The sequence below is a fragment of the Chaetodon auriga genome, chromosome 15 (assembly GCF_051107435.1).
Source record: "Chaetodon auriga isolate fChaAug3 chromosome 15, fChaAug3.hap1, whole genome shotgun sequence".
In the NCBI taxonomy this organism is placed as follows: domain Eukaryota; kingdom Metazoa; phylum Chordata; class Actinopteri; order Chaetodontiformes; family Chaetodontidae; genus Chaetodon; species Chaetodon auriga.
The window spans coordinates 17,171,538-17,184,740 of record NC_135088.1 but is presented as its reverse complement, the minus strand read 5'-3'; the positions used below and the strand labels follow the sequence as shown (position 1 = coordinate 17,184,740).

The 13,203-nt window shown below is 41.9% G+C and overlaps 1 protein-coding gene across 1 annotated transcript in view; it reads left to right on the top strand.

The window, feature by feature from the left end:
* Positions 1-13,203, top strand: part of pcdh1a (protocadherin 1a) — an 88,129-nt gene that overhangs the window by 60,670 nt on the left and 14,256 nt on the right. The window contains exon 4 of the mRNA XM_076750605.1: positions 6,481-6,700. Coding sequence (XP_076606720.1) covers positions 6,481-6,700 — 220 coding nt within the window. The remainder of the gene's footprint in view (positions 1-6,480; positions 6,701-13,203) is intronic.

The following is a 13,203-nucleotide window of genomic DNA, read 5'->3' as shown; positions in this document are numbered from 1 at the left end:
TATGTCATATTATGATATGGTATATCTGATGATATCAGATATGTAGTCAGACCTCGTATGTAGGCAGCTCAGAAGTTGTAAAATTCACCAGTAACTGAAGGGAGATCTTTAGAATTCACCCAGCTAGATAGGCACTGTATGCATGTGGCTATATTTTATGTGGGCTCGTACAAATCAATTGGAGGATGAGAGGGAGGGAAGGTGCGGCACTTCTGAAATCAAATGTCTTTTCTCATGCACGTTTTTATATTACATCAATAGTTCTGTTAATTAACAATGAGTACACTCAACTTACATAACAACCTCAAATGCATGCACATCAAAAGGCTTTTAGTGTACCTTTTCTCCTTGAGTGCCGAGAGAATGTTTGTTTTCCGTGACAAGGCCTTTTAACATGACATTCTGTCTGTCATCAAATAATCCAGAAAAGCCCTCCACCCCCTCAGGATGGTGAAAATATTTAGGCTATTACAGGTTGCTTTATCCACATAAAGAAGGAAATATTGATCACAGTCAACACATTGCCTTAACTTTCAACTTTTTCGAAAATTGAAATAGTTGTAGAGACCGTGGTCGTGAGATACAGACATTTTTCTTTCACCTGTGGAGAAAATAATCTTTTGTTGTTGCTGTGTGAACTGGAATTTTAAGAAGTGAGCGAACTTGCATCAAGGCGATGGTGTGCAAACCACTCATAAATGCGATTCATAGTTATTCAAATAATTCAGTGCAATTTGTGCATTCAAAGCTCAAGTACTGACTCGTGTTTTTCAAATGCCACTATTTGGTAACTGTGAGCTTGCTGATAGGAAATAAAGGCAAGGGCGGTGATTCAGTGTAGGTGTACAGTGCACTGTTTTTTGTTGTTTTTTTTTAAATGCATTATGTTCAAGGCAGTAAAGCAGCTCAGTCTCGTCACTTTAGGTCATGGGATGGTTGGGGTGTCGCTCCTGTAACTACAGTACGACCGTGATCTCTGGCATTGAATAGCTTGAGGCAAATAGGTGGACATACAGCATTTCTTTTAATATTTTTATTAACTTAATGAAGTGCCTTGCCACTGTATAAATCATGAAATCATGTATATACTAATGAATAGGAAATAACCACATTACTGTCCATGTGATAGCTTCTCTTTCTGGCTTTTGGCACATCAGTGTATCAAAGGAAATATCCAACTGTAACCTTTTGTCACCTGAAATGTCTCTGAGGCACTAGGTTGTATAATAGTCCGACAGAGAAAAAGAGGCTCTACGTAGTTAGCGGATGATTGCTGTGTATTAATACATTAAAATGTGTCTTGGCACCCTTGTAAAGACAAGCATCCTGCTGTTTCTTTCCATCTACATTGGGATTGAAATATTCGGGGTAGAAATGAGGCCATTTTAGCCCAATCTAAATGGGGTTATGAATTCAGATGTCATCATAAATGTCCCTTCTTTCATTCTCAGCCCCATAGCCCCTTATTCCTACCACAATGCCCAAACAATCCCACTCTCCCTCCTCCAGTCTCCCAGAATCTAATCCTTCTGCTCGTCCCCTCTAGCCAAAGCGCGGTCCGTGTCTGCCTGACCAACTCCCCACTCCTGCTCAGCCTCCCCTTCCATCCTTCCGTCTTGCTGCATCCCTGCAGCCCCCAAGGCCTAGCAAAGGATTTGTGCTCTGACTAAAAGGAGAATCTATTTCCCATCTCTGCAGCCTTAGCTAGTTATCATACCCAGGAAACATGCTGACTCTCTAGAGTGATGCCTTGAGGAGAAGTTTAAGCAAGAATCCATATTTAAACAACTAAATGCCCCCTCACATTTAAATAATCACAGAGCCTCGACGACCTCCAATCACATTTTAAGAATGCACCATTGAAGTATGTGATTTGTCTTGTCCGGTCTGGTACTGAAATATCACAGAAACAATAGCAGAATAACTCACTATTGTCTGGTGTGTAGGAGCAGTTCTCTATTGAGGCTTCCTCTTAAGTCTATTTTCACGCTTCCGACTGTGGTCTTTTCAAAATGTGAATGAGAACAATCAATGCAATTTAAATTCTTTGTGAGTAATGATAAACAGTGTGCTCTTACTTTGTATTTTCAGCTCAACGCACTGCTCATAAGCACATTTTTACATTTGAGCATGTTACTGTGTATAGATGCACCAATCAAAGAGCATGTTTAATAGAAAGAAAACAAATGTCACATTTTTATGCTTCAAAACCTCTCAATGCCCTCTTGTTCTCATTTGCACCAAGCATCCAAATCAGAAACACAAAAAAGCCATTGTTTGGTTGTGTTTGAAGAACCTTACATTTTTGTTCTGAAAATGTAGCTTAACAACCAATAAATGTTACACATAACTGTATGATTTATTGATGTAGTAGTACTGCTTGGTGAAACATGTACAGTATGATGCACACCAGAACTCAAGTCATCATTATTTAGATGAAAGACCAAGAAGTGCATCAGTGCAGTGAGAAAAATATGACTGGTTGAGATGATGGGGAGATGAACAGGTTTCTGGAAGCATTTTGAAGCCCACTAACAGCATTAAGAACACTGTGTTGATAGCACTTTCCTAAGCTCTAAAAGCATTCCTCAATATCTGGTGTGTATGTACTAAAAGGCTGATGGTTCAAATGATTTCTAGCATGGATTTGTTTGCCAGAAAAGTGGTTGAATGGTAGAAAGCACAGAACCGTGGTATTGATCTGGGCTGACTTGTGCAGCAGAGGCAGGCCTGTTCTGCTGTATCAGTGCTTTCCTGACTTTTACGAGAGCTGCTCATGTGTAGGGGAGGGGGAAGAGTGCGATTGCCTGTCCGCTGTAAGGAGTCATCTTTCTGTTGTGGATTGGTGGTAAGTAGCCATTAGTAAACTGATCTTTGGAAGAGGAAATTTAATGGTCTCCTAACTGTATTTACAAGCCATTCAATTTGATAAAGGGTGTGATCTTGAATGATTTATTCTATGCCACTCTGCCTCACTTCAAGCTATCAAATTTAAGATTTCATCAGTATTTTCATTCTTTCATCAAATCTCATCAGTATATAACAGCGAGAGGAGATCTAATGTAGTCTAATGCTGGCCAAATAGTGACTGTCACAAACTATATTTCCAAAGCTCTGTTTTGTTCTGTTTGTTAGCCTTATTTAGATCTTCTTAGGATTCCTCTTTAGTTAAACAGCAGAAATATTGTCTAGCTTTCCACTCGGTTAAACATCAAAAGCTGTGGAAATGGGAAATATTAAAATATGGAGATAGGAAGTAGCTCACTGGGGCTACTGATTAGTGTACCAATCATTGTCATCAGAATTAATTTGGCAGTGGCAGATTTAGAAAATGAAACTTTTGTCTGACTAATAATATTACTTTTCACGTTCTCAATCTGTGCGACACCCTATGATGCTTGTTTATAATGTTTGCTTTCACATCCGTACCATTGTATGGATATTGTCTCCATACATAGGAATCTGTTCCTGTATCTCTATACAGAGTCTACCTCTATCCATGTAAGTGTTCTGAGTATAATTGTGAAAATGACTGACAATAATACACATGGCATGTACATTGTTATTTTTTCTGTCTACTCTACCTCCATCTGGAGCTGTTGATAAGATGGACAACCAATAATTCACATTCATTGTCTGTATTCTTCACATTCTGTATCCTGGAGATGCACCTATTTCATTGTGGTAAATGCTAAATGTGCTGTATTTATACGGCGCTTTTCTCGTCTACCGGCCACTCAAAGCGATTTACAACACCGGTCAATATTCATCCATTCACACACACATCCATAGACTGATGGCACAGGCTGCCATGCAAGGTGCCATCTGCTCATCAGGAGCGATACAGCACTTTCTATCCAAAGCGCCCCACAGTGATTCTGTGCTCTTATTCACGCACACACACACACACTCACATCTTATCTTCTAGATATCTTATAACCATATTGACAGCGGTGCATTGCAGATGCAGCAGCCAGTAGCTCCCTGAAACTTTTCTATATTTTTGTCCAAGTTCTTGATACTTCACCTTCATTACCGAAGCAGGTATTACTAATAATAATAAAGCATACACTCGTCAATGTCAAAAAAGGAAGTGCATCATCCCTTGAGACAATCACTGCCCACGGCATCTTCTGACCACCCAGCCAGACCAGCTGGACCAAACGCCACCCCAAGCGGTGCGATTGCCGCAGGAAGGTATGGAAAAGAGCTGGGATAAGAGCTAAGTTAACCCAGCTTGGACCTGAGGCTATTCCACTACACAGCCTACCTCTGGCTAATAGGCAGTACCAACCTGGGGGCAGGTGAAATAGCAGAATCTTTGATTGGCTCTGAGAAGCTGTTAACAAAAGAGCTGCAATCTGACTGGACTAAACCTCCAGCATGCTTGTCTGATGTGCATGTCTAGATGTCTTGATATGATGTGCAGTGTCAACTATTGATTGTGATATTCGACTAGTTGACTATTCTGTGAAACCGCTAATAGTCGCATGGCAAAACAGCCAGATGATATGGACGAAAATGAAATGATAGATTCCACCAGCATCTCCACATCACCACCAGGGGGAGAAATGCCCTGGACCATATTTACGCAAACATTCCTGGCAGTCGCAAAGTCCTCCCCCGTCCCCATTTTGGTCTATCAGATCATATTTCCATGCTTCTCATGCCTACTTACTCCCAGCTGATAAAAAAGGTGAAACCATCTGAAAATAAAAAATGAAAAAATGTGGACAGATGAAGCTACAGCATCTCTACAGCACTGTTTTCAGTGCACAGACCGTTCAGAGGTGTTACCAACCAGGAGAACCACATCAATCTTGAGGAATATACATCAACAGTGACATCATACATCAGCAAATGTGTAGATGATGTGGTGATCACAAGGACAATAAAATCATTCCTCAACCAGAAAGCCTGGGTAAATGGAGAGAGGAAGCCAGAAAAGCTGACTTTCAGTCAGGCGACGAGGAAGTATACAACACTGCCAGAGCAAGACTGAAAGCTGCCATCAAGGAGGCAAAGCGGAGACATCTGCAGATGCAACACTGTAGAGCAGTGTTGGGCAAGTTACTTTTAAAATGTAATATATCAAGAGGTACTTTTAAGTCATTAGTCACTGTACAAAATTGCTGTCAATGTAGAGTAATGAGTGATTGATTATCAAGGGGAAAACAATGATCTTGCGGGATTATGCACGAAGAACAACCTGCTGCTCAACATCAACAAAACCAAGGAGCTGATTGTTGATTTTAGAAAAATGAAGGCAAAGGCACACGTCCCTGTCCCCATCAGTGGAGCTGAGGTGGAGAAGGTGAACAGTTTTAGGTTCCTGGTAATCAACATCACAGAGAACCTGCCATGGTCATCTCACATCTCCACCCTTGTAAAGAAATGCCAAGTTCTTGTTAACCTTTACAGAGAGGCAATAGAAATCATCCTGACTGGAAACATCACAAACTGGCTTGCTTTGAGCTCTGTGGCTCAGGACAGGCTCTGCAGTGGGTGATTAGAACCCCCGAAAACATCATTGGTACCCACCTACTAAGCATCAGTGGTATCTGTGAAGAGCCCCAGTGAATAGTAAAAGACAACACTCACCCCACCCACAGTCTGTTCCCCCTGCAGCCGTCTGGCAAGCAATACAGAAGTATCCGCTGCCGTATCACTAGACTACAGAGCAGTTTCTGTCCTCAAGCTATGAGACTCCTCAATTCATCTTCCGCACTCCGCCATAAAAAAAATGTTTTATTTTTATGACTTATTATTTATTTATCCATTTATATAATTTTTGTTTTATGAGTAGCATGAAGGAACTACGAGTAGCATTTCATTATGTAACCTGGTGTTGTAAAATGATAAATAAATGAACCTTGTACCTGGTATCTCAGATGAGATGTACAGAGTTTTACATCACATACATTAACAGCGTGGTGGGATTCTGTCCATAAAAAATGTGATACTGTAGACACATTAATCTAAACACATACAGCGCATCCTCTTATTCAATATGCTCTGCAAACAAATAGGTTTTAATCATTCTTTACACATACAGGACAGTTTCATACAACATACTTAAATGCATGCCCCATATTTAAAAATATTTAAATGTTGTGGTATTGTATGGGATATTTTAATAGCGTATGTATTTCTGGTCTCAATTTATTCAATTTATTCAAGTCCATAACCTCACTCTGTTCATATATTTCTACCTTATACAATCTTCAGAATAATAATAGTGCAAAAGACTATTTAATATTTAAGAGTGTTTAATATTTAATACTATTTTCTGACTCTTGAAGAGTGAACTTTATAAGGCCGGCAAAATTCAGACAGCAGTCTTAAATGGTAGAGTTTTGAACCTTAACTGTTGCTGTACAACCTGCTGGGTGTCTTCATGGCACAAACACACAAAAAAGTGAGGTGCAGTTCGAAACTGCTTTCCTTGTGTTGAAGATGTCGTCTCTTTCTGTTTTTTAGCATCCCCATCGGCGAGTGACCTTCTCCACCGCCAACCCAGTGCAGGACCTGCAGGATGCCTCTCAGCACAGCTACTATGACAGCGGCTTGGAGGAATCAGAGACTCCCAGCAGCAAGTCATCGTCTGGTCCCCGCATCGGACCCCTGACCCTGCCTGAGGACCACTATGAGAGAACCACTCCAGATGGCAGCATTGGAGAGACCGAGCACCCTGAAAATGGTACGATGACAATCCCCTCTGATCTGCTGTGTTCTCTATGAATATGTATTGAAATGTAAATGACTCTAATAGGCTCTGTGTGTGTGTGTGGTGTTGTTGCCGATAGAGATATTTGTGGGAGATTTGTTTGTGCTCTGTGGCCATTTTAGAGTGGAAATGTTGTGGCACCCATGACGTTGACTTGCTGTGTTTGTCGATGACTGTGTGAGATGTTATTGGTTTTTAAGCAGATCTTTGCTCGTGCGTGTGTGTGTGTGTGTGTGTGTGTGTGTGTGTGTGTGTGTGTGTGTGTGTGTGGCATCAGGGCTGGAGTTAGCAGTGTCTCCATCCTCCTCATCAGCAGGTCGTCTGTCAGACATCCTTAATGACCCTCTCTTACAAGTGTGCTAATTAAAAAGCCCAACTAATGGAGCATTTGCCCTCTAAATAAATCTGAACCGAGGCATCTGTGCAGGCATCACTGTGTTTACTCGAAGCATTTCCTTGCTGCTTGCTGGACCCAAGTACCATTGCAGCTTAGGTGTGCAGGAGCCATAATTTCTAGGCATAGTAATCAATCCACAGGCTGAACACTGATGGTCTCAGCGCAGTTCCATATTAAAAAAAAAAAAAAAAGACATAGCCAAAGCTGCGACTGCAAGTGAACTGTGTATCATGATAACAATTTTGCTGCCTTAAGCTGCCAAGCATAATCCATTACCTGTCTTATAAGACACTATGACAAGTGATTCACATGGTGGATTTCCATGTCATTTTAGCGTCTTGCATTGCATTGCTCTCTAGATCAGTCACTTTTACATGGTGATAGTTCACTTCTCGCCTAGAATGTCTCGCCCTTTCTCCTCATATTTGTATATCATTACTTGATTGTATTAATGTATGGTTGTATCTCTGCAACGTGTGTGGTTCTGCCTGTCTTGAATGGGGTATGGATTTTTAAGGGTAAGCGTACAAAATGGGGCACATGTCAGCAAGGACTTGATAAAGCTGCAGATCAGCTTTGACAGTCACTTTGTCACAGTGTCAGTAAAAAAGACATAGATGTACTGTTTATCAATGGGGCTGTACGTCCTGGGTGCAGAGAGATTTCTGGCATTTGTAAGTGAGGGTGGGGGGGGGGACTATTTCAGTCTCAAGCACTTTTGCAGAACGTTGCAGGATCAAAGGCTAAAATGTGTCACCGTCACGCCAAAACAGCAGATGACAAACTTCTATTATTAGTATAGTATCTTAGCGTTGTGATGCATTGCCTCTTTACAAGACAGATGCGTTGGATCTCATTAGCTAGCTTATTCATCTCCATTGCAAATGGGTATTGTTTATTTTTGTTTGTGTCAATTAGTGACACCATAATTCAGGATAGGAGGGGGTGGTGGGTGTGGAGGAGAGGATACGTCCTGCCAATATTGCAGCTCCCTGTGGACCTATAGAGGTCAGAGATTGCTTAATATCCCATTTAATAGATAGATTCAGTCACATTGTATGCAGGTGAGCTGTTTATAGCCCATGAGCTAACAGTTGACTATTTCCATTTGCACTCCGCACTGGGTTGTATAATATATGCATTTTCTTTTTCTTTTTCTGTTTGTGTGGCTCTTTATTGTGTTTTTCCCATCTCCAGAAAACAGGGTTTGTCAGACAGGGTGCTCTTTGTTGTCAGCAGCAGGAGGGCAAGATTGTGAGTGGAGATGGAGCAGTTAAAGAATGAAAAGATGGCACAAGATGGGGGAGATGTTAGATTGTGACAGGGAGCGGGGACTAAGAGTCTCTGACAAGGAAGCAAAGCCCATAGGATGAGTACATAGGACAGGGAGATGCGAAGATGAACTGCTAACCAAGGATAGACCTAATTAAAATGTGATTCCCTCTTCAGGGAGATAACAAAGAGCCCACATAAAATGAAGGATTAGACAGAAAAATCAAACGAGACAGAGCTCCCCAGCTCCACCTGAATAGTGACGTGAAGTCTTTTTTTAAGCATTTGAGTGACAGAGTGACAGGTTGTACTGGTGCGGAGCTTTATTCATTGCAGTAGAGATGACTGACAGGCAAAAAATTGGGAGGTGAGCATGATGTGTCACTCCATTTAAGTTGGATAAAACACAATATATGAACCCCAGACTGTCAGCCTTTGCATCACTGGGCCCCGGAAATATCGACATGGATGTGTGTTTTGTAATACAAGTTGAACTTTGACAGTGGCAAATCTACATTTTGACAAAGTGTCAGTAGTCTGCAGTGAAGGGGGATGTAGTACATGCTCCATTTTACATCCATTTGTGGCTGTTTGTTGAAATTATGGTATCAGTCAGGATTTGATTGCTTTGAGGTCAGCTGCTAGAGCTGGTGCTTGATGGGCATTCCAGTGAGAATGCATCCCAGTTCATGTAACTATTGGAAACATGCTGCTATTAAGGATATTAAAACCAGAGATTAGCTGTTAGAAAAGAATACATTCTTAGTTGTTAATTTACCAGTGTTACTATCAGTTGGTGAATTTTGTGCTGCATATTCTTCTGAGGATTCTTTCAGACTGGAGTAATATGACCTTGTTTTATTGGACTGAATGGCAGAGAGGAAAGAGTATGTGGTCTGTAACAGTCTCTCTGGTTCACTGAAGCAGACATCAACATATTCCCTTATGGTGCTTGGCTTTGGAATTAAGAGTAGATTCAAACTACAGTAATAAAATTTCTGATATATGTCATGTATGCTGCCTGATCTGCAGCAATTAATTTCTGGAGTTCTTTTTTTGTATGCCTGAGCAAGCTGCTCCCTCCTTCCACTTCTAATTCTTGTCTTCAGGCTGTGTTAGAGTGCACTCCATTTCACTTTCCCCATGTGTATTTTCCACTCTTATGTTCACGCGAGTACCGTGCACATTGCTCAACTGTTGGTTAATCTCATCAGAGATGTTTATCCATCGGATTCATGTGCATGCATTCGTGCGTGCGTGCGTGCATGTGTGCGTGCGTGCGTGCGTGCGTGCGTGCGTGTGTGCGTGTGTGTGTGTGTGTGTGTGTGTGTGTGTGCGCACCTGCATGCACGCATGCATGTATTTCTTTGCATTGGAGGGTGTTGTATCACACCCCCAAATCTCTAAATCATTTTGATTACAGTGCTATTTTACTTTAATAGACTCTCATCATAATCACTGAGCTCTTTAATTCTCTTTAAATTGATTGCTTCAGACAGCATGAAAACTGCTTATCTTGTATGTCTGGTTACTGTCAAGATGCATGATTTTGTCCTGCACAGTGAAATCAGAGGAGCGCCTGGTCAGCGCCAATCTGTCCATTCTCCGTATCTCAGACACTACTGATCAGATTTTGACTGGTGGTCATATCAAAGCAATTTACAGTATTATTATAAACACACACATATCAAATTATATTCAATATCAGTAACACAACATGACATCAGTCACCTCTAATTATCTTCAGTTTTTGAGTTGATTTTGATTTGATTTGGTTTGGTTTCACACAGTCTCAATTCATTCCATCAGTCACATTTCCTAACAAAGAAAATGACATCTACATCAACCCAATCCATCAAGTGTATATTGAGGCCCAGCACACACCTGGAGTCACATAACATAAAATGTTTAACTTTCTCTTGCCTATGAAGCCCGGGCATGACTCATCCAGGACCTGTGATAGCCCTCTTTCCACCTCTTGGGACAAAACTTTGACTGGCAATCCTGTCATGTCCAGTCCAACCTAGGCAATAATCACTCTTCCGCGGATCGGTGGTTAGGCATCTTGGCTACGATATGAGGGCTAGCACCGATAGGACACAGGTGGATTGAAGACAGCTACCAGCGTGCACACACACAAACACACACAGACACATACACACACGCAAACTCAATTGACCACAGATGGAGGAATTTTGATGTGGCCGGTTGCCCAGCGTGAGGTCTCCCTGTGTCTTCCTCTGTGCGGACTCACTGCCATATGGGCTATTGAGAAGGGTGAGATAAAATGGAATAAATGGCATTTGCATGATAATGAGGTTCTTTAGTAATGCTGTCTGATTTTCCTGCCTTAGATCTCTCAGATGATGCATGTAGTGTTGTATATTTGTTCTTTTTGAACTCCTGTCAGGGATTTTCCTCTGCTTTCAGTGCTTGCCATATCAGTATCATACAGGGTACCACTGCTTTAGCCATTGCTGCTTCAGTATCATGAATTCCCCGTGAATATGTGGTTTGTGTGTACAAAGCATAAGGAAAGATGTGGAGGAAGACGCGGGGCAGACAGAGAGGCACAACGTCTGCCTAATGTGGCTCGTTTGTCCTGTGAGTGCCAGTTTGGTCCCCTGCCCGGTTGCCAGTATAGTGTGGTGATGCAGTGGTGTGGGTTTCCTCCAACAGATGTCATTGTGCCTTGTCAGAGTCCCTGCCTGTTAGTACTATTGACTGGAGTGACACCACGCCAGGCTGTACCAGCGCAGTAGCCTATGTCAGCCACTGCTGGAACTGCCACCACCCAAGAAGGGACAGGTCATGGGCCTGGCAGTTTTGTGGAAGCTTCTGTGGAAAAAGAGTCCTTACAAGTGGTCCCCTGAGGCAAGTTGTCATGAGTAATATGCTTATAATCCCGAGCTCATTCTAGCACACACATTATTCTCTGCTCACATCAGCCGCTGCTGTTTGTTGCCCCCCAATTGTTTGTCATTTTATTTCGGAGCAAATAGGTCACTGGAAGAGCCTAACTGGAGCAGAATTAAACTCTCTAACCTGGATTAGGCTTTGACACCATGGACAATGGTTAACTATAGCCCTTTTACAAATGGCTTTATGGGACAATGCATTTGAATTCAAAATGGAACTGATGATGTGTCAACATGTCACAGTATTGAATGTGTCTAGATTTCCCTTCGCCCAATTTGAATCTGAAAATGTGCTTTCGCTCATGTGGTTGCTAACAATGAGACTTACACACTCATCCCAAACTTTGGCTGCACACATTATAGTGTTTGTCAAATGACTGCAGACAGACCAGGCCTTTGAACAGGGCCATGTGAGAGAAAGGACATGTATCACAGCTCAGGCCATTAACTGTAGCCAAGTAAGGAGTTGGCTTGTTTTCTTTTAGTGAACTGACATATTATTGTGTGGCAGAGATTGCCACCACATCTGAAATCTAGATGGAACCAGAATAGAAATCCCATTATCCCAATAAATCTACCGCTTGCATTCAGTTTCATACTATGTTCTTGTACACATGAAAGTGATTTCTCTGTAGTTTCATCATTGTGTCCATCTGACTGGAAGACTATGGCAACATCAGTGATAATAGCATGTTTTTGTCAGAACTTGAAACTTATTTGGGCTGTCGTTCTGACAGTTTGAATATGTGATTGACTTATTTGATTTTTTTTATTTTTTATTTTACCAGTCTTTGTATTTGGGGGTTGTTTAGCATGTTGGGGTTAAAAAAAAAATGCTGAGAAAATGTATGAAAATGTCAAAATAATGACAAAGAGGAAAAAAAAAACCCTAAGTGACTTCACAAAAGATTTCTGGGACTTTTTCTCGGGACAGATTCCTCTTCATTTTAATTGAGATCTACACAGGCTTGTCGGCTCTCATCTACGTGTGTATAACATGGATGAAAACCCAGATGAGTGTTTTGAATTATGTGCAAAAAGAAAAGTACACACACGAGCACACATTAGGTTCCGTAAATAGTGCTTTTAACACCATGCTGCCACAGAAAATGTCCGGTTTTAGCACTAAGCTTGTAAAATGAATGAGTGAGCCAGTATGCCTAAGCCAGTATCCCTAAGCTTTAGATGTTCTCATGTATTACTCCAACAAAAGTGGATGGCTCTCTGTACTTAGGCAAAAATTGGATAGCATGCAGCCTGCTCTTGCCACGCCAGTGAATCTGGGCAACAGCATGCTGAAGCAGCAGGTTTGGAGGTGGTAATGTGTGTGTGTAAACGCAGCCTTGAAAGTACAAGTTTCTAAAGACACATGGAGAAAAATTTAAATTAGCCTTGTGTAGCTTGTGGCTGTAAGAGACGCTTCTTTTAGCTGAGTGTCCACTGGCAGGTCCCTGGGACCCTGAGTTGAAACTTTAAGGATAATTATGGAGGCAGAAATAGAAAGTGGTGGTAGAGCTCTGTTGCTCTCAGTGGGTCTTACCCAGCCTCACCCCAGATGTGATTCGTAGAGCAGGTAGAGCGCTGTGCATCAGGGAGGGGATGCTGGCTAGGGGCCAGATCCACTTCAACCTCAGCTGGTCGAGCAGCTCAAGCCGGCATCAAGAGAAAGGCCCCAGGGGTCTTCTCTCCATCATAGTGTGATGGGGACCGAGGGCCGCTGAACCTCCCTCTAACTAGTGTTCTGCCCTTCAATGATGGATGGCACTTGAGGGACTGGAATTGTACTGTATGGGTCTGACATGCATTTCCTTATTTCCAGTAAGTTACCAAGGAATGGAACCGCTCTTGCTTTAAGGCTGTCTTACAGTCAGCTGAAGATATCTGAGAAC